The 20,139-nt window shown below is 39.3% G+C and overlaps 2 protein-coding genes and 1 long non-coding RNA gene across 3 annotated transcripts; 1 reads left to right on the top strand and 2 right to left on the bottom strand.

Annotated features, from left to right (window-relative positions):
- Nucleotides 1–199: 199 nt before the first annotated feature.
- Nucleotides 200–7,853, bottom strand: LOC117818257 (phospholipid phosphatase 1-like). Its single transcript, XM_034691031.1, has 7 exons — nucleotides 7,745–7,853; nucleotides 7,387–7,544; nucleotides 4,708–4,859; nucleotides 4,337–4,617; nucleotides 3,131–3,188; nucleotides 2,813–2,989; nucleotides 200–2,310 (listed from the first exon to the last, which is right to left on the bottom strand). Exons 1-7 carry the CDS (start codon nucleotides 7,768–7,770, stop codon nucleotides 2,188–2,190), a joined length of 975 nt encoding a protein of 324 aa, XP_034546922.1. The 5' UTR covers nucleotides 7,771–7,853; the 3' UTR covers nucleotides 200–2,187.
- A 2,621-nt stretch (nucleotides 7,854–10,474) lies between these two features.
- On the top strand, nucleotides 10,475–15,151 carry LOC117818413. The gene is made up of 2 exons (XR_004632354.1): nucleotides 10,475–11,880; nucleotides 13,418–15,151. It is a non-coding gene; the product is annotated as an uncharacterized LOC117818413 (long non-coding RNA).
- Nucleotides 11,489–17,430, bottom strand: LOC117818412 (chondroitin sulfate N-acetylgalactosaminyltransferase 1-like). Its single transcript, XM_034691272.1, has 9 exons — nucleotides 17,068–17,430; nucleotides 16,628–16,728; nucleotides 16,322–16,500; nucleotides 14,890–15,106; nucleotides 14,201–14,302; nucleotides 13,415–13,596; nucleotides 12,643–12,737; nucleotides 12,487–12,568; nucleotides 11,489–11,942 (listed from the first exon to the last, which is right to left on the bottom strand). Exons 1-9 carry the CDS (start codon nucleotides 17,428–17,430, stop codon nucleotides 11,656–11,658), a joined length of 1,608 nt encoding a protein of 535 aa, XP_034547163.1. The 3' UTR covers nucleotides 11,489–11,655.
- Between the last annotated feature and the right edge of the window lie 2,709 nt (nucleotides 17,431–20,139).

Raw genomic sequence — 20,139 nt, 5'->3', positions numbered from 1 at the left:
TGCTTGTTTCTGCAGTGCCATCACTGTCTGGCAAGATAAAGTGAGACATGTGACAGAGAGTGAATGGAGCTGCTTTCAATAAGGACTATTGTGGAGGACAGCGTGACAAGAGAAAGCAACACACAACATGATAGACAGGGGGGAGGTCAGAGTGATGCTACAGCAAGATGAGCTTACCATTGACAAAACAGACCTTGAGTCAATGTCCATATTTATTAACATGTCATGAGGCATTCAAGCAACCTCTCTGAGAAATAGCACTTCTCTTTATGTATAACATGCATAGTTTGCATGCAGTTAATACATTTATTCATATTGTCCAAGGGGTGAATTCAGCCCTGGTGCTGTTAGGACACAAGGGGAAATATATCTTGGGTAGTTTACCACATGTTAACATGAAGACACTCTGAAGAATAAAATGCCGAAGTATGCATGAAATTCTGTGAGTTGAGAAAAACAGAATCTTTACCAGGAACTGAGAGTGGAATCAAAAACAAGAGTCTCACATGGGAAAGTTTGAAAAAAGCACACTGAAATGTAGATAGCTGTATGGACCTTTTGTGTGTGACTGTGATTCACTCGCACGTTTTCCTCTGATGTCATGAGTGGGAAGCTCAAATGCGTAAAAATAAATAAAGTAAAATATATCCTGCTGTAGTTTGTTTTTTGGGCATTTCAACAAAAGCCAGGTAGGATAAATTCTGGTCATTCAGAAGAACCTGAGTCCTTTAGTTATAGCTACAATTTCAACAATGTCAAGACAACTATGAGATCAATACAGCTTGAATTTGATCTTCAAAAGAGCAGTCTGGCAACTGAGCCTTGCTAGTTGACAACTCGCCAGCTACTTTTGAACATCTTGTTTTCTAACTCCAGTTCAAAGTTCCCTGAGTTGAATCTGCTGTACAATACTCCTCACAGATTTGAGTTGATTGATGGGACTTGACGTCAATGAATGTGGGTGTCCTTGTGTGTTTAATTTCTCTTAAGCCTACTTCTTTCCGCCACTGTAATGGGATTAGGCCTTTACACATCCTGAAGTCGGACAGTTACAGCCAAGGCTCAGTGTCCTCTGCTAACAAAACTCTCCTCTAGTGGAGTATCAGTCTGGTAATGTGCTGAGTGGTGCTTAACCTCCATATTCATGATACCACCAGTACATTAGATGGACTTGTTTTTACATTGTCATCAGTCCATTTGCATGCCTGCGGTTTCTTTGGTCTGTCTGCAGACAGAGAATGACTCACTATTGTAGTGTTTTGATGAGAAAAAGCTTTCTCTCTGGTTTCTTTTCCTTGAAGCCCTCCCTGATACTGACAAATCAGCAACTGTGCCAGGGACCAAACACAGAAATAATTTCCCTACTCTGTGTCAAAAAGGTAAATACAGAGCTCTTTTATTTGTAAGACGATTTTCCCAGAACTGCTTTAAACAACACAGTTAAAGCTTTCAGAGTGGACAAAGACCACGCAGAGCATCGTACAAACTGTAAAAAAGTTTTACAAGAAAAGGAAAAATAACACTTAAAAAATCAATGCATGCATTTTCAAACATGGAATAATATCAAGGACATGACAGCAGGTAGCAGCAATCTGACTAAGGCAAAAATCAACGGGAAATAAATTACTCTTGAGTTCAGTCTCCATTTTACGTTTAAGGACAGTCCAGGTTTTCTTATTCACAGGTGCCAGGCTCCCTACAAGCCTGCTTGCAGTCTGCATACAGACAGTCATTATATTCTGAGCAAAAGGAATTTCATTCATGGTATAAGCAACACCAGACCAATATATACTCTAAAACCACATTTTCAACAAGCTCACACTGTAAAAAAGCAAGCTGTCCTAAGGTAAACCCAAAATGCTGTGTTTTTATTTTTAATTCCATCATAAACTCACTATGTTGGATTTCCCGAAAACTTGGCAGAAAGTCTTCATCTTAACGTTTCAGTGAAGTGAAAGCACTGTCTTCTGCAGCGCACTTTTCTTCCTGTAATTAAAGTTTAGCCACCACACCAAAGGTAGCAGCTAAAGCCTGCAGCGTCTGCAACGTAGGGCAAACTGTGCACAGCGACAGCCAGACAGCATAATATCAAGCACTTGTTGAGTTCTTCAGTGTGTTTTAGGTCCTCTGTGGCAATTTTAATGGATAAAGTCCCTTTACAGCATTGTCTTTGAGGCTTCAGATTCACTAAGTGCTGCCGTAGTGGTTCCCATTGGAAGGGTTTTCCTGTAAACTGGTGTGTGAGGCTTCTTCTTCCTGTGAAACCACTGGTTCCACCGGCTGTTCAAAGAAGTTGGACACACAGAATGCCTGCAAGAAAAAAAAAGACAAATTTAAAGCTTATTTAGCTATATTATCATATTTCTACATTGAAGATAATAACAGATTTGAGATAGATACATTTTTTTCCTAATGTTGCCTTAAGTAGGATCCTGTCTCTGTTTATACCATTTACTATTTCTCCTGATTTACATCACTAGTCAGTCAGTTAGCCAAAACAGGAGTGTCAATAAAAGACGTGAATACTTGTGTGTAAAAATATATCTCCAATGAATGTTTGAAACAAGAATAAAATGCTAGATCAAGTGGAGAAAGTGACAATTTTCTGACCTTAATGCTCTTTTGGGGGGAACAAAAGTGGAAAACTGCTGTTCAGAAGATTAAGCTCTTAATAAATCAACAACATGTGCCCTTTCTTAATGTAATTTATACCCAAACTGACATTTCAGTTGCATTTTTTGACATCACTGATAAGAAATCACGATATTTCTTATTTTTCAATGATCCTGATAGGTCTTTGGAAGAAACTTACTGTAAATGTAGCAACCAAACCTCCTTGCAGGAGGCCAGCGAGCACGTCACTCCAGTGATGTTTGTAGTCCGACACTCGGGACAGACCCACATACACAGCCGTTGCAATCAGGAAGAACTGGATGGTGGGACGCAGGAGCCTCGCCCACTCAGACTTCAGTCTGGCTTGAATGTACAGCTACAACAGTCGGTGGAAAGCAGGGAATAAGTGAGAAACATGCTAAATGTAATGCTCGAAGACATACAGGTGTTGTCAGAGCAAATATTTAAATTACAGGTTTGTAAGCTGATGCCTTAGGAAGAAAAAATGTGTACTTACTACAAGGAACAGCATGCAGTACATGGAGAAGGAGGAATGACCTGAGAAGAAGGACAGTCTGCAAAAGATGATGAAAAGAAATATGAAATATTGCAGCACTGATTTAGTCAGAGTGTTAGGACAGGACAAATATATATGGCGGATTCAAGTCTGTCACAATAACTCTGTTGATTCTCGTACTTTTGTATCAGTATACATTAAGAACTGTGTTACAGGGAAACAACACTCCTTTTTCCATAACATAATTCTTTTACTGGGTGTAAAAACAAAAGTTAGGTGGTGAAAAAAGTAGTGAAGCATTATGTAAGAAAGTAGCTACTGACATCAGTGTGGTTATCTCAGCTTGGACTTTGAGCGATGCAGTTTAAATGGGACTAAGGGACAGAGTTTAAAGAGGTTGGTCTACTGGGTAGGAAGAGATTAACAAAACAGTGCATGACACTTATTTTAAAGTTTTTAAAGTTACTTATTCATTAACTGCTCTGACACATCTGGTGCTACAATTCTTGAATTTCTAAGTTAAAGCTCTCATAGGGAACTTTATGTTTGTGTCAATTTTGGCGCCCCCTGTGGACAAAGTGATACCTCTTAACTCTTTGCTTATTTTGTCCTGTAGTAAGTGTAAGTAGTGTTTTCTGACAAATATATCAAACATATGACTCACTGTGAATATTTGTTATAAAAGATTGTTTCTTTTGTCTGGTCTTACGCCTAGCCCCTCGCAGCGGTTGCAGGCATTTCAAATAGCAGTATTTGAATAGCCAGTGATGTTGCTGATGGTCTCATTTGTTTTGTAGGTCATTCAGAGGCTTCACTGTCAATTTCAGTCTGATCACAACCAGCTAAAAACGCTGAACAGGAGCTTTAAGATTAGTTTTTCTTATCTTATTTTAATTGCACTGTGGAAAGATTAAAATATGGATATGTAACTTTTGGACCTTGACTCATACTAGGGACCAAAAGTCACAATATCTCAGCTTTGACTACTCTCATTTCAATCTGTCTTTTTGGTCTTATAATTTTATGGAACACTAGTCAACAGCCAATTTGTAAACTGTATCGACATACCAGCATCTCTTATTAGATTCAACTATGGATACATTTCAAATCTTTTCATCATAGCACGTTTGAATCAGTGTTTTCTTTCAGGTTACTGTCAGTAATAGTGGTGTCCTTTCCCCTCCCCTCACTGCCGGGGACTAGTACCTGGCCTCATCCACCAGAAACTTGTCTCCATTACACGTAAAGTTCTCGATGTATCCACCAGCTTTGCAGTTGATACGATCCCAGTTCGGTTTGCACACGGCCAGGAAGTTTGGCCTCAGGCGGCCGATGGAGTACTTTGCGATGTCCGTCAGAGACTGGCTAGCAGCAGCTCCAAACACATAGCTCCCCACCACTTTGTAGACACATGCCACATACTTGGTCCCCAAAGACTGGTTCTTGATGCGGGACAGGTAAACAGAAAGGCACTCCCCACAGACAATCTGCAACACAAGGTATTAAAAAAAAATTGACGAACCAACTGACGCAAACAAGATAAGCAAGATGGGAGTCTTTCTGCGGTGACATCTTACCAAAGTGAGCGTGAAGGGTATCATGACTCCTCCCAAGAGCTGGTAGGATATGGTGTCGTCTTTGAGCGGGTATCTGATAGAATCATCGCTACAGAAGAAACCCCGTTTGAAAGGGTTGTGTTGAGGGGTGAGGATGAAAAAAGGAAGTCCAACTGTTGGAAAAATGAACAAAGAGGAAAATCATGACTGAAAATCATGTCATATTACAGCTCGTCTTACATCTTATACAAGAGCCGTTTACATCAATTTTAGAAGCAGCTATTCAGACTGATGAGTCATCGTGACAAATGTAACATTAGTCACAAGAAACATGTTATGTTTGGATGCATCACTTTACAAAGAAGCTCCTGATTCTTGAGAGTTTCATTCAACTGCAAAGACAAATTCCATTGTTTGAAGGAGTAAAGTTTCTCAACCTCTGAATAAGCCCAAGGCCTTGAGTTATGACTGAGAAATGTTGCAAAAACATGCACAAGAATTAGGAAGACGTGGAGCAGCTGTACAATCCTGCAAGAGTTCAAGTTATACTGGAACTATGAGAGAATGAGCTTAACCTGTTCGAAAATCACAAACAAAAAACATGATCACTTGCTTTAACTTGTTATTGATACACACTCTTCATCCGTCTCTCTCTCTCTCTCTCTGTCTCTGTGTTTAATCTGCGGCTTTGCCCAATATAACCAAACTAAAAAGAGAGATGAAAGGAAAATAAAGCTCAAATGAAGTCAGGAATGCAACTCCCAGGCAGTTCTCCAAGTACAACAACAATCACTGGCGCTCTCAGGCTAAATGAGTTACCACTCAGTCACAGAGCTTCGTTTAGGCCTGTTTGTTTGAACCTAGTGCAGGGAAATGACACTGTCTGTTGTCTTCTGAAGGTCTGTTAACAAAGACTGAGTGAGTGGACTAAGCTGATGTAATCAGACACAGACATACACGTTACATTAAGAACAATTATCATGAGAATACTACAAAAGTAAGTAAACAGTAACAGTAAATTAGTTTGAGTGGAATGATTGTCTTCCTTCTTCTTCTGTCTTCATCTGTTGTCTTTTTAGCCATCACTCAAAACTGTGTTTTGATTTTTGGCCTTGCACAGTATTTTAATGTCCTCTAGAACAGCCGTCATTCCACTGTAAGCTGACCCTAAATGAGCTCTACAAATAAACTTTACTTTGGGAAATGCTTCTCTACAGCCGTGTGTTTCAGCTGTCTGCGTTGAAGCTGAAAGTTTGCTGCACTTAAAGGTTTCACACTTCAGTATTGTAAAGATCTAATGCAGAGTGCACATATAGTGTCTTCTTTGGAGACTTACAGGTTATTCATTGGTGAAAGTGCATTCTTTACAAGCAGTTCATGCAACAGATTAGTATTTATGCCTTGCAATAGATTTGATTATGTCAAACCCACTTGTTCACCTCAAGCTGAAGAATTGGGGGAACTTGACCCAATGATAGAGCAACAGAGTCCTTATTTCAGACCTGAAGGTGTAATATTAACAAGATATTTACATTGTTGCTATTTTTATATCATTTTTTAACTGAATATGATGGCAATGCGTGTATGGTTTAATGCTGGCATGTTGTGGGTGCGTGTGTGAATGTGTATCTATTCATTATCTGTTATATTCTATTTCTATAACTATGATCGAACCCAGTCTTGAGTGCACCTTAATTTCGTTGCATGTTTTGTACAATGACATCAAAGAATATTGAATCTTGAATATGATATATCATTTTTTGAAATTGTACTTCACTTGTATATCACTGCTTAACATTTTGACTCCAGTCTACTTTCAATTTCAGGGGACAATATTGCACTTTTTACCCTCTATAACATTTGTTTGGGCAAGGAAAGATACTTCTTATAATATTTAATCATATTTTACATATAGTGTAAACTTAATACATCAAAATTAAGTATTTTAAATTATTTTTTATTAAACTTTGAACACATTTTCCTTAAATGTTGATGCTGTCCCACATGATTGTAGTTTTCTTTTATGTAAAGGGTATGCACACTTTTCTCAACATTGAATTTACAGCAGTACCTTTGATGTTCTGCACATCACAGTTTAAAAAACATGACTATGATTTTCCAGTTTGTGGTATCTGCCAGCTCATACACAAAATGAGAGGATGGGTGCTCTCAGCAACACTGCAGACCACAAGACAGTCTGACTAAGCAAAGTGAGCAACTGCAGGAAAAAGATTTCTTGACCTATAGTGTGCCTGTAAATCTTGTTGTGCTTATCAAGCATGGCAGCTATCAAACTTTCAGTATGTCAAAGACTGTTCAAAGGTTTCTCTCCTTCATTTTATTGCTGTATCACTGCAGCATTTCTCTGCAGTGTCTCTACTGTGATTACACTCCAAACATGGAGCTAAAAATACAGCTTTGCTTGGAAAAAAAAAACACACAGGGTGTGACTTGTTGCCCATTTTTCCATCCTCCTGGCTGTTCCCTAAACCCCAAGCCTTCCCATGTGCATTTACATGACGTGTATGTAAATCATTCTGGATGAATATGCTTAGACTGTATGCAGCCTGTCTACAGAGGCAGTAATTTTTGAGTGCTTTAGTCTAAGTTTAAAAGTTTAAGAAGCTGGAATTTAGTTGTAAATAAACAAAGCGGATTAAAGGTTGCTTTGACAGGCTGGGTGGGATGAGATTAACGTACCGAGGATAAGGCATGTAATGTCCAGCACGATGAGAGGGATCCCTGAAGCTTCAAACATGTTGCGTCTCCTTCTTCTGGTCTCTGTCTTGGTAAAAAATGTCCGGTCCCGGCTGCGTTTAGGTGACACAAGAAGCAGCGTATCTGCCGAACATGTGTCGCTATTCCAGCACAAAATTAAAATACACCAGTGTCATTGTGCTGCCACAAAACAGCAACTCCGAGACTGTCCGTAAAGCTAAAACTACCAAAGGGTTCAGGAAAAAGAAGAAAAAAAAGAGTATAACCTACATAAACTCTAAGTCAAATACACTAAACTAAATCTAATCTAACACCACGACACATGTAAGGAGCCTCTCACCCTTTAAACAGCTCACAAACCATCATAACACAGCGGGGAATCTTCAGCTCATAATACCGTCCTGTCCTGCCCTGTCCTCACATAAGATGAGATATACCCGGCGGGGTGTGGGACGAGCGCTCCTCTCCCGTTGTAATCAATGCTGCATTCACGTACAGCTTGGAATAATAAGACATACAGTGACTACTGCAACCTCCGAGGCAGAGCAATTGAGCATACACAGAAGTTTTTAAAAAAACGGAAGTTTCACGTGTGACCGCTTGAGGCTAGTTTCGGGATTGAGACAACCCCCTTCAGGTATTGTTTTAAAATGTTGGGCTTTACAAAAAAAAAAACATTAAATGGTTGATAGCCTATTTGAAAAATGTATCATGTAAGCCTAGATAATTTATTCTTTCTTGTCCCACTCCTTGAAATCTGATTTGCCAACCCAGTGTCCACCTCAAAATCAACAGTTGGCTTGCCTTATCAGGCGCTTTAGTAAAACTATTTGGGCTGTGTTGCAACCAAGAGGCAACCTCCGGTCTCAAAATATGAAGCCCATGCTGAAGTGTTAAAAACTGCAATTCATCAAGAATCTGCTTGAGGCTGGCTGCAGAAACACCGGAAACCGCATAGACACCAATTCAAAAAAGATGATCTTTGCAGCATTAATAAACATGCTTACAGCCTGGTTAAAAAAACAGCTTGGCTCTACTTGCTCTAATTTCTTTATCGGCACACACTGTACGGGGGGTGAATTTTTTTCTAACGCGACGGTTCAGAAGATATTTAGATTCCGAGTTTTTGCACATAGCTGATGGCTAGGAGGCTCAAACCCCGCCTCTTTACGTCACTCTCTGTCTGGTTGAGTTCCGCATTTCCAATATGGCTGCCGCCCCTGATTGGCTTCAACCATAGACTGTATAAATAATGGGAACATTTTCCGTGACGTCACCCATTGGTGTCTGAAGCTGAAGAGTTTTGAAGCCTATTTACGGTGATTGTCATATTGGAAATGCAGGCCTAACTTTCAGTTGACCTAGCAAGAGACAAAAAAAAAGAAATGGGGTTGAGGTGTGCCTTTAGCCTCCTCGCTAATGGCTAGAGTCAGTGGGGCTGATTATGCAAAACTGGTAACCTTAATATCTCATGTAATTCATTATCAAAAAATGCACACCCTGTACAGTATGTGTAGACAGATGAATAAGCTATTGAGACCAAAATTGCTTTTTGCACCAGGCTGTAAACATGTTTATTTTAACTGCAAAGATGGGCTTTTTAGGGCGTGGACTTAGCCTAATGGTTAAGTTGCGCAATCCAGCCTATGGCCTTTTTCCGGCATGTCATTCCCCAACTCTCTCCCTGTTTCCTACACTATCCACTGTCCTCTCCTCTATAATAAAGGTTTAAAAGCCTAAAAAATATAACTTCAAAAAAATAAGAATAAAAGATGGGGTTTTTAGAATGGGTGTGTATTTGGCTTCCGGGGCTTTTGCACCCAGCCTCAAGTGGACACTCATGGAACTGCAGTTTTTAGCACTTCTGTATTAATAACTGATAACCGTAATTGGCTTCATTACTCGAGACTGGGGGTTGCCATTTGGTTGCTACAGGCTGCCAGCAGTGTTCTTTGCATTTCAGTGAACCCAGTTCCTTAAGTTTGCACTTTGAATCTTGATAGGCTTTTTTCGTAGTCCTTCAAGATTTAAGCCAAGGAGATTGACATGTTGCCACTGTGGTGAGTTACTTTTTAAAGTAAAAGCAAAAAATACATGTGAATGTAACATCTTTTGAATACTTTGAGGTAAGTAGTTTAAGTATGACGAGTGATCATTAAAAGGGTAAATAAATACTTTTCATCATGTGTGCTTATCGTCGCCCCTGCAATAGTTATTACCCCAGTTTGGCCATCCCAATCAAAAGAGTCTGGCTTCGCTCCTGTGTGTAGGATATGGCATTCTTATACCTTATACCTTTTCTTCCCTTTACAGCTCCCTCGTAATGTTCTAAATGTATAGGAATGCTCTAGGTTTATTTATACTAAATATATAAATTTCAATGTGAGTGTCAAATCTTTTTTAGCATAACACAATTTTCCCAGGCGCACATGAATGCAGCACCGGGCAGGGAAGTGGTAATAAGAGTTAGGGCCTATTGCGTGCCAGTGTTGACGCTACGCCAACCGTCTGCCGATGAAGATCAGCTCCTCCCTCTGCTGCGTACCCTCACAGAGGTAATGAGGTTAAATCTGTATCACTATTAATAGAAAAGAGTTTACTAGGTAGTAGAGGTCACGAGCTACTACTCGATGCACCACAGATTAGATAGTAGTGTGGTACAAAAGAAAGTTTCTGAACTGTGTCTGGGTGTAAAGCCATTTTAAATGCTTCAAAGTCACACTGTGAGTCGTGTAGATGTAGTGAGGAAGAGTTCAGGTGGATTCTTAAAAAAAGGTATGGTGTTAGATTTAATGCTTAATAGCAAAATTCTGTTTCATAGTAGATATATCTGTGTTCACCATTCACCATAAAAAGTAACCTAAAACTCTTACATTCAAAAGTTAACCTTGGAATGAAAGCACAAATGGATTAACTGGAACATTTACTTTTAACAACCATCATGCAGCATCTGGCCTTTGAATTGTTTTTGTCATTAATATGTAAAAGTATTTCATATTTTTAAGAAATGTAAGAAGTTTTTCAATATTTTTAAAGTATCACTAGGCAGTCTATTGTACAAGAAAACTACAAATATTACAAGGTCATTATAATATTTGTAGGCCTTGTACAATATCTTAACCAGTAAACTGTCACAAATGTGAATGGATTCAAACTATGATAAAAAGAGGCATTACAGTGACAAAGCACAACTAAGTAGTACTCATAGTACATAAATTATACTATTGTTTTTTCACTTAGTCATTCACAAGCTCCATTTCATTTACAGATTATTATTATACACACAAAAACACATGGCATCTTTTTACCAGAAGAATGTAAAACACATAAGAATGGCTCCAGTGGCTCCAAAATGTAAAAATGACGCTCAAACACTCATGCATTGGTTATAATAATCCAATAACATGATATATTTCTCGCTATAGCGTAACATTCACAGAGTAGTTTTATGCACCAACAGTATGGTTTTTTTTCCACAATGTTTGGCTTGTACAAAGTGGCTTTTTACTTGTGTTACATATATGTTGAAGGACTTTTACTTGTAACAGAGTATTTTTTTCACGCTGTGGTAGTGCGTTTTACTTGTGTCCAGGGCTTGAATTACATCAGTACAACATCAAAGTAAACACCTCTGGGGTTTGTCCAGATTACTGCTACCAAGGTTCACACGGGAACCCATTCCCTCATAAATTCAAATAATATACAAATGACGATAAACTGCTTTCTCAAAATCAATTGTTCGACTCTAGTGGAAAACTGTGAGCCACACTTGACGCAACGTCTAGACGCACCTGAGAAAGGATTTAGAGTTCAAGCACCCCTGTGTGTGATTAAAGTGGTTAAGGTTTTTCTTGGCACATGAGGGAGGAAGGTGGACTCAGGTGGACTGTAGTTTCATGACCCTAAAGATAAAGAAGAGGTGTACACAACAGGCATTCTGACCAATCAGACAAAGGAGCAGTTTTTGTTGTTTTTTTTCTACTGCCTAAGAATACAGAAAAGTTTTCATCCAGGAAACTATCAAACAACACACACTAATCAGATTTGTTATCCATTCTTTTATTGACATAAAAATATCAGTCATTGAGTTTTAATAAAGTTTATGTGTCATTATGGAAACCATCTATAATCATACATATTTTGTTTGAACCATAATGGGTCAATGTCAGTTCACATAAATTATAATAGCAACCAGAGCAAGCGTATACAAAACGATAACCTCTGAAACACAATAACTAATTGTGACCTTCCTCACTGTGTTCCTCTGTCCGTCTGCTTCTGAGAGTTCAAATGAAGCTCAATCTCCTGTTTGAAGAACAGCTCCCCCAGCTGGCTGTGTGAGGCCTCGCTCATGGCTTTGGTCTGCATACACATCTTGTACTTGTCTGGAGGAAGCTCGTCTGCACAGATCTTCTCATGCCACAAGTGGAAGAGGCTGCGAGATGGAGCACGAATCACCATCAGCTTACTGTGAAGGTACTTTCTGTACAGGTGCACGTCCTCCAACCCCCAGCCTTTGATGTTACGGTCGAAACCACCTGCCAAGAAATGTGACAAGGCTAGAGAACTCACTGTGTATGACTTTATTTTTAATGCTAGCCTAAGCATTGTGGAAAATTATATATTTTTAAATAATTTTGTTTCCTTAATTTAGCATTTGCATGAGGAGAGGGCATGAAAACAAAGAGATTATTCCAATTTATAAGCCAACGCAATATCAGGTAGTGAGTGAGCTACTTCAAAGTAAGGAAAAAGAGCCACTGTGATTACAGAATAAATATTTATTTATTTATTTATCTAATTATCTATCTATTTAATTTAATTTAATTTTAATTCTTATTATTTAATTATTTATTATTATATTATTTATTACTTTATTAATTCATTCATTTTATTCTTTACTCCTACTTTAACCGTTCATATTATTACTGCAGGATTAGTCACATAAAAACTAAAATGTTGATTTTTGTTTTACATATAATCCAATAATTGCATACAATAATAATAAACAGAATAAGTGCATGTATTATTTATATGTCCTAAAGTGGAATTAAGCAATAAGAGAAGCTTCTCTGTTATTACCTATGTTCATGAAGTCAGACCTGTACTGACATGTCATGCCAAACCCAAAGTCTCTCCAGAATCCAGTTTCCTTCCTTATCACCTGAGACAGAAAAGCAGCCAGAAATGAGTCAGATAAAATTTTAGTTAATTCAGGTGTGATTATCTTTAACCTACCAGTTGTTGATGTACAGACGGTATGAGTGTGTGGTTACTGTAGATGACAGATGGGTTGTACTGGCTGAAGAGCACTGGATAGTACACCCTCTTTCCTGGAGATTAAAAAAGACAAAGCTCAATTCACCAGTCACGTCAATTCAACAAGTCCAGTCATAAAAATAAAATATAAAGTGAATCAAATGATTGATATTTTGTGAGCCAGAGTAGCGTATGTTCCCTAGAAGATAGCAAGGAGCTGCAAGTTTTGGCACTTATATGATGGTTTCATTTCTTTCCTCAGACGTCAGTGGGTGTGATGTTGCACCAGATTATAATCAAACAGGAATGTGTGTCAAAGATTCTGTATTAACTTTGATTTAATGTGTTGACATCATGGAAGAGACAACAAATCATGTAAAATACTCAGCATAAACTGATATGAGGCCATCGCCATTCAACTTCAATTTGGCACAAAAAGCAAATAGCTCAAATCAGCACTCTAAGCCCACAGTGCATGACAAAACATAACTCTCAGCTCAACTTCAACCTCAGCAGAGATTTAATCAGCCAGAATAATTACATTAACAGCCTTTAATTGTTCCAATCAAACAGATGGCAGAGAGAAAAGCTATGTCAGATTCTGTTAACATTACAGTTTGGGCCTTATTGGTTCCAGACAAAGGTTACAGTGTGAATCAAGGCAGGATTTCACCACAGATCTGTGTTGTAACATTGGAAAAAGCTCCTCTATAAATGTGTCATGTAAGCCTGGGGTTATTCTTTCTCTCACCAGGCTCTGTGTTGAGACGACAGGAAGTTAAGAAGTCAGCGGTGAAGTGGATGTCAACATCACAGAAGAAGAGCAGCACATTTTGGCTCTGCCTCCAAGCCCTGGCGCCTATTTCTAAGCCACGGCCACGAGAAAACTCCTCGTTCAGCTGGATCAAAGTGAAGCCCCTGAACCGCGTATCTCTGAGGGACACAAGGAGAAAAAGTAGGAGAAGAAGAAAAAGAAGAAGACAGGAGGGCCGTCATGGGACATCAGTGGTTTCATTAGACAGGTACTCTGGTGCTGCTGAGTCTTTAAATTTGTAATGTTCAAAGTGAATAATTATCAAAAGAAAAGTGCACACACAGGATCATCAACTTTTGCAAATGTGCAGCCTTACATAGTTAATTCAAATTCATAGGAATCTACAATGTTTTTCTAATAACAGCCTAGAGTAGAAAATATATTTTATCATCTCATCCTGTACACCACAGAGGGGTGTGTGTGCGTGTGTTTCTCTCTGGGGTCCAGAGGACTAAATTATTATCAGCCTAAAGCTGTGAAACACTGACTCTCCCTCACTTTCTGTTTTTAATCTGAAATATCTGCAATGCAGCACAGACAAATCTCCAAAACATGTCATGGTCCTGGAGACTTGATATTAATTCCTTAAGTGATCAGTATCATAGCCTCATCATGCTGTTATGTGGTGCAGACTTGAGTCATATACTTTAAATCAGGCCATGAATCTGATGACTTTGCAGCTGAGAGTACAATCCCAGCACCTCAACCTCATCATCACATTACCTGGTGGTCTGGTCCATCATCGCTTTCACCTGGTCTATTTGATCTCGACCAAAGTAGACCACAGTGAGATGAACCCTGCCGTCCTGCTGGATGCACACTTCCCTGAACCAAAAACACAAAAAGAGGCGTTAAGCACAAGTAAGTAAAGACAATAGCCCTACTTCTATATGACTCTATCAACTGTTTTTCTATATAAGGACAGCAAATTACCAGTTTCACATGTCCAAATAACAGCATGCTCAGGGTGGGAAGCTAAGATGGTTTGATAATGTTGTTTTGCTGTGTGCTAAGAAGCAAATCACACAATGGTCGAGGATCTGATAAGTCTTATCATTTCAATTCTTTCTAACTGAGCAGCAGCTTAAAAGACAGCTAATTGTATACATCTAGAAGGACTCCAAGTCATTTTACAAGCTAAATATATTTCAAGACTTGCTAACTTTTGTTGGAGGACAGCTTCTGATGGCATTTAGCTTATATCTTGCAAACATAACATTTCAGTTATACAACATGAAGTGGGGAGAGTTGCCTAACTTTGTTGCCAGGGGTAATATTTGCTGGGAAAAGTGTACACCTCTAATCTATCGTTTTGGCAAGCTTACTTGTTAGCATAACCACCCTAGTGAGAGAGCTATTATACTAATGTTACAGAAGCTAACAGTAGCTGTTGTCTGACAATAATAAAATACCTGAAGTTGTATATGAACTGCCTGAATGCATCTGGCCTCTTGGAAAGAGGTACTATGATGTTGATGAGCATGCGGCTCGTGTCCACACTCTGGCTCTTCACTTTGACCACGGGTCCAAAAGGCCTGAAGAGCACAAGCTGTGTGAAGTCCCGTGGGCCGTCGCCTTTAAACATCAGCTCATACACACTTCCTCTGTCCCGCTCCGTGCGAGTCAATCCTGTGACAGTGACAGAGAAAAGAGTAAAACAATGAGATAACTCTTCATTTTTATTATTTTCTTTTTTCAACCTGTAATTTTGTGGAATTTAATTGATGACAATTAATTCTCAGGAAGCTTCTTGGAAATGACTTTGCTATTTAGACATAATGACAGGGAAACTGGAGCCAGTGTTTCTTTAGACATCAACAAATAATTTCCAAATATTTATTGTTCAAATCCGGAGACACTATTATTCAGTACTCTGCAATGGACATTTAGAAACTTCTACAGTGTATATTTAAAGCTGCTGATTGGAGCACTTACAATGACAAGAACATTGTTATTGTCAAAACCAGCAGGCGTCAGCAGGAATTCTGGGCCCCAAGACAAGATATTGTATCAAATAAAACGACAGACAAACAATACACGGACAACAAGACAGAATATAAAAACAAGACGAAACAACACATGAGGACAGACTAGAAAGGGCTGACTATATTGGTTAAACTAAACTAGACTAGTTATGGATAATGGAGTGAATAGATAAATAGATAAAACAGTAAGTGAAGTAGTGGATGGTGCAAATGTTGCAATATATATATATATATATTGAATAAATATTACAGCTAAACCAGACCAAACAGTATGCTAAAGATATTGATTTTCGTTCACAACTGCGAGGTTGGGAAATACATTTTCCAAAATTGCTCCATGAAAATTTTGAAATTCACCTGATTGGTACACAGAGAAACACGTTCTCCTGTGCCAAGGGCAAAACCCCCTCTCTCCTCACTGAAGGATGAAGCGTAACTTCCATGATGTATTTTTTTTTCTTACACTTCCATGCTTCCTCACTGATCTCTGCAACTACCTTAGTCAGCCAGAACCAGCCTTGAACAAACAACCGAACATGATGAGGCAGCCGTCTTAACCACCACACCTGTCTGTCAGTGCTTAATTTCCTGGGGTTGATGTACCTTCCAGTGCTTTACTGTTATTCAAAAGCTTGATCCACATTCCAGTGAAGGAAAGCAGGGGGCATTGCACCACACAGGTATTCAAACCCTTTGCATATAAACTGATTCACAACTAGAGATTTATGTTCAACATGAAAAGGTCTTTCTGCACATTAACTCAGCCTAAACTAGATTTTCTGGATCTCGAGCCAACCTGGGCTTAAGGTTTGTAGAACTGACTGTGTGTAGAAATGACTGAGCATGATATCTCTCTCACCCTCTATGAAGTCTGAAGGGGAGTATGTGTGCTTCCTCCCGGTGCTGCCTGCATGCTGCTGAGGTCCATTCAGGGCATGCAGAGCTGTTTCAACAGTGCCTATGAGCTCGTCCCTGCGGTCTCTCCTGACAGGCCTCTCTTCTGGGTGTCTGGTCAGCCCTGTCTCCAGCTGGTACACCCTGAGTGACACAACAAAAACCTGCTCTATGAGAAGAAATTAGGTAAAACCTCACACTAGAATGAGGTTATGCATTTATCTCTGAAGGGGCACTAATAGCTTTACCACTGAAGAACTGTTCTACTCACCTCCGCAGGGTGAACGTGTCAAAAGAAATCACTGCATATTCAGTGGGCAGTTTTGTGCCTGAGTTCACCTCTGCCTGGTTCAGCTGGGAGCGAAAGAACTCCTGGAAGGTATAAATTAACATTCACTGCTACATCTTGAAACAGGACTGTCACCAGGATTTTTACTGAGGTCCTGAGTCTACCCAAAACACCCCCTCCCTGCCACCCACTGGTTCAATTAAGGTCAGTGATACTATTATACTTTTTAACAGAAAATCAACGGCATTAGATGTTTATTAAATTTTGATGTATTTTATGTCATTTTGGGAGCTCATACTTTAACCATCTCATCATTGAGGAGCTCTTAAAATCACAAAAATACTTGCTAGAGTACTGTCAGTAATATCAAACTTTAATTGAAATAACTTCTTAGCTTGCATCACCTTGTCATGTTTTCTTACCTTGAGGTCAGACTGTGTCGGGGTTTTGTGTAGACTCTCCAGACCTTGAGGCAGAATCCCTTTGGTTTTAGCTTTATCCAGAGACTCCTGAAGCTGCTGTGTCCTCTCCTGAAGCGCCTCCTTTAGCTGGGCTATCTGTTTCATTAGGCTCCTGATATAATGTCTGTGAGAGTCCTCTCTCTCCTGTAACAAGGCCAGGTATCCCTCCTTGCTTGTGGTCCCTCCAGTCCACAGCAGAGGCTGCTGTCCGCTCTGAGACTTTGGCTTACAGGCCAGGAGGTAAAGCAGGGACAGACAGCAGCAGAGGCCCAACACAATGAGGCCGACATGGGCTAACAATGTGAAGAGCCACCTTTTAAACATGGTGGATTAACTTATTGTTAAAGTCCTCAAACACTTGTAAAACCATGGCTTTACTTCAGTCTGTTGCCTCAGAACATCCCATGCGTCACATCATCAGGTCGCGTCTTCACAGTGTGTCCAAAGTGTTTGTTTCACATGACTAGAAATCATCACCAGAGTGCTGAAACTCCCTACAATGACAACAATACAGATTTTAACAGTGATTCCCAAACTAGTTATGGGTTATGAATACATACTGTGAGTAGTTCAACTGACAATGTATTTTACTTTTGGTTGATTTCAGGATATATAAAGCTCTGAGGAGATTAAATACATGTACATTCATTTTAGCAGCCATCTGTAGCTAAAGCTAAATGTAAAGATAAGAATGCTCTATACATTTGAATTGAAGAACACTCCAATGCTAACATGTTATGCCAAGGAACTGTACTTGTTACTATTATAGCCTTGCAAGTTAGCATGCTAACACTTCGCTAATTAGCCCTTCACACAGAATAGTTTGTCCTTCATTTAAAGCAGGGGTGTCAAACTCATTTCAGTTCAGGGGCCACATACAGCCCAAATTGATCTCAAGTGAGCCGGACCAGCAAAATCATAACATAATAACCTATTGAGAAGGACACCTCAAAATTATTCCCTTTGTTTTAGTGCAAAAAAGTACAAGTACATTCTGAAAATGTCCACATTACATGAACCACCTTTTTAGAAAAACAGCTGTTGTATTTTTTGCCATGATGAGTCTCATAGTGAGACCTATGACGTACGCAAATGTATGGTAAGCATGTGCTTGATATGTGGCTCCTTTTTTTGCAAAATGTGGATCCACCGCTCCTGCCGTTACAAGTTTACATGTACGAAAACTTTAGTGTTGATTGGATCTTGAAGTGCTCTAAAAGGTCTGTCAATTTCCACCGGATATGCACACTGCAAATATTCTCCTGGAGCGCCGTTCAGGTGAGCTTCATCAGCACTATGATTGTATGTTACCCCAGAGGACAAATATGAAATAGCAGTTACTTTTATTTAAAAATTGTAGCTAATGTCTTCTCTGTAGTTGTTCCCCTTTGGAAGTCATCCACGGACTGGATTCTAATCTCTTGTGGGCCAGTTTTGGCCCGCGGGCTGTATGTTTGACACCCCTGATTTAAAGTGAAATTTGTACTTGCTTACTTGTTGTTTATCCTCTGGGGACCATGAATGGTCCCCAAGATTGGAATGTAGAAGATTTCATGGAAAATATAATACACTTCTGTCTGGATTAAAATGATTGAGAGACTTGGGGGGAAAAAAAGATTTTAAAAAGACAAAATAATCATAAAATTGCATTAAAATGATAAATCTTTTAAGTGAGGTTGTATGAAGTACTCAAGTGAATTACCATAGGGGATGGGTCAGCTTGGCCCATTTGTTGATAAACCAGCTTGAAAACTGGAACAGAAGCTTGGCATTCAACCGTTGCAGATGTAATTTAGCTCATTTTAAGAAACTCCTTCTCAAACACTAATGTTGGTGTAAGTGTACACTTCCTGTCAAAATTTGTCAGCACTTTGCTGTCAGAAAGGATATTCATTTTTGACATTAGTGTTTGAGTTTGAGTTTAATAAATCTTAGCCCCTGTAACAAATCAAATGAACCAATCAAATGAACCAACCAGCCTAGTCAGTTGAGTCCTGTTGTGGCATCAACATTTGTTGCCCTGGTCTGGCTGCTGTTGGACTGAAACTCAGGTTTAGTTTGGCTGCTGCAAAATGCACGGAAAGAGAAATTACCTGACCTTACATTCACTCTGAGTGCCACGACGCTCAAGGTGGGAAGTGACAGAAACAAGCAATTCTCTGTGTCTCTCCACCCTGAGTTTGTATGTGTGTGTGTGTGTGTGTGTGTGTGTGTGTGTGTGTGTGTGTGTGTGTGTGTTGCCATCAGTTTATTCACAACACAGATGGCTCTTTATTGCTCAGGTAGAGGCTGATCTCATGAAAGACTTGCTTATGTTTCCAGGTCCACCCAAGCAGCATGAATGTGTGCGGGTTTGTGTTGCATGCATGTGTATGTGTGTGTGTGTGTGTGTGTGTGTGTGTGTGTGTGGGCTTGTGGGTGTGTTAGTGATTTCAGGAGCAGGTACACATGTGTTCATACCATGTAAACCACTTTCTATCACACCACCACTAAAAGAGGAAACTTTGACCAACATTTCAGCCATTTCTAGAGCCCGAACAGGCGCTTTAATATTTTGGATTTCAGTTTCAATTATCCATGTGTTGTAGCTCATACTTCATAAAAGCCTTTTAGCAATTTACAAATAACTGCAAAGCTGTCATCTTGCTCTCATATTGCCTGTAAATCTCTAAAACCTCCTTGATGAAACTGTTTGCGAAACACAAAGGAACATGCAAACATCAGCCCCAAAACTCACATGTAACACTCTCAAAAGATATTATTTAAGACAGATTATTTTATGAAAAAAGTGTAATAATACCATTTCTTGAGGGAAAGTTGAGGTGTGGTGTCCATCATCCTGAAGCCTCCTCTTCTCTCTGTCTTTTGCTTGAAACATCTAAAAGCTTCTCAACATTTCTTGCATGATTTCATTTTGTAGTCTTGTGGGAGAGCAAAAAAAGTCAACTCATCAAATTATCATGAAACAACTGTTAACTGTGTTACAAGTTGAGGGTTAAAGTGGCATTACAAGAGTCAACTACATACTGTCCT

This window comes from Notolabrus celidotus, chromosome 9 (genome assembly GCF_009762535.1).
Source record: "Notolabrus celidotus isolate fNotCel1 chromosome 9, fNotCel1.pri, whole genome shotgun sequence".
Lineage (NCBI taxonomy): Eukaryota > Metazoa > Chordata > Actinopteri > Labriformes > Labridae > Notolabrus > Notolabrus celidotus.
The sequence above is the reverse complement of the archived record's forward strand: the minus strand, read 5'-3'. Positions and strand labels throughout refer to the sequence as shown.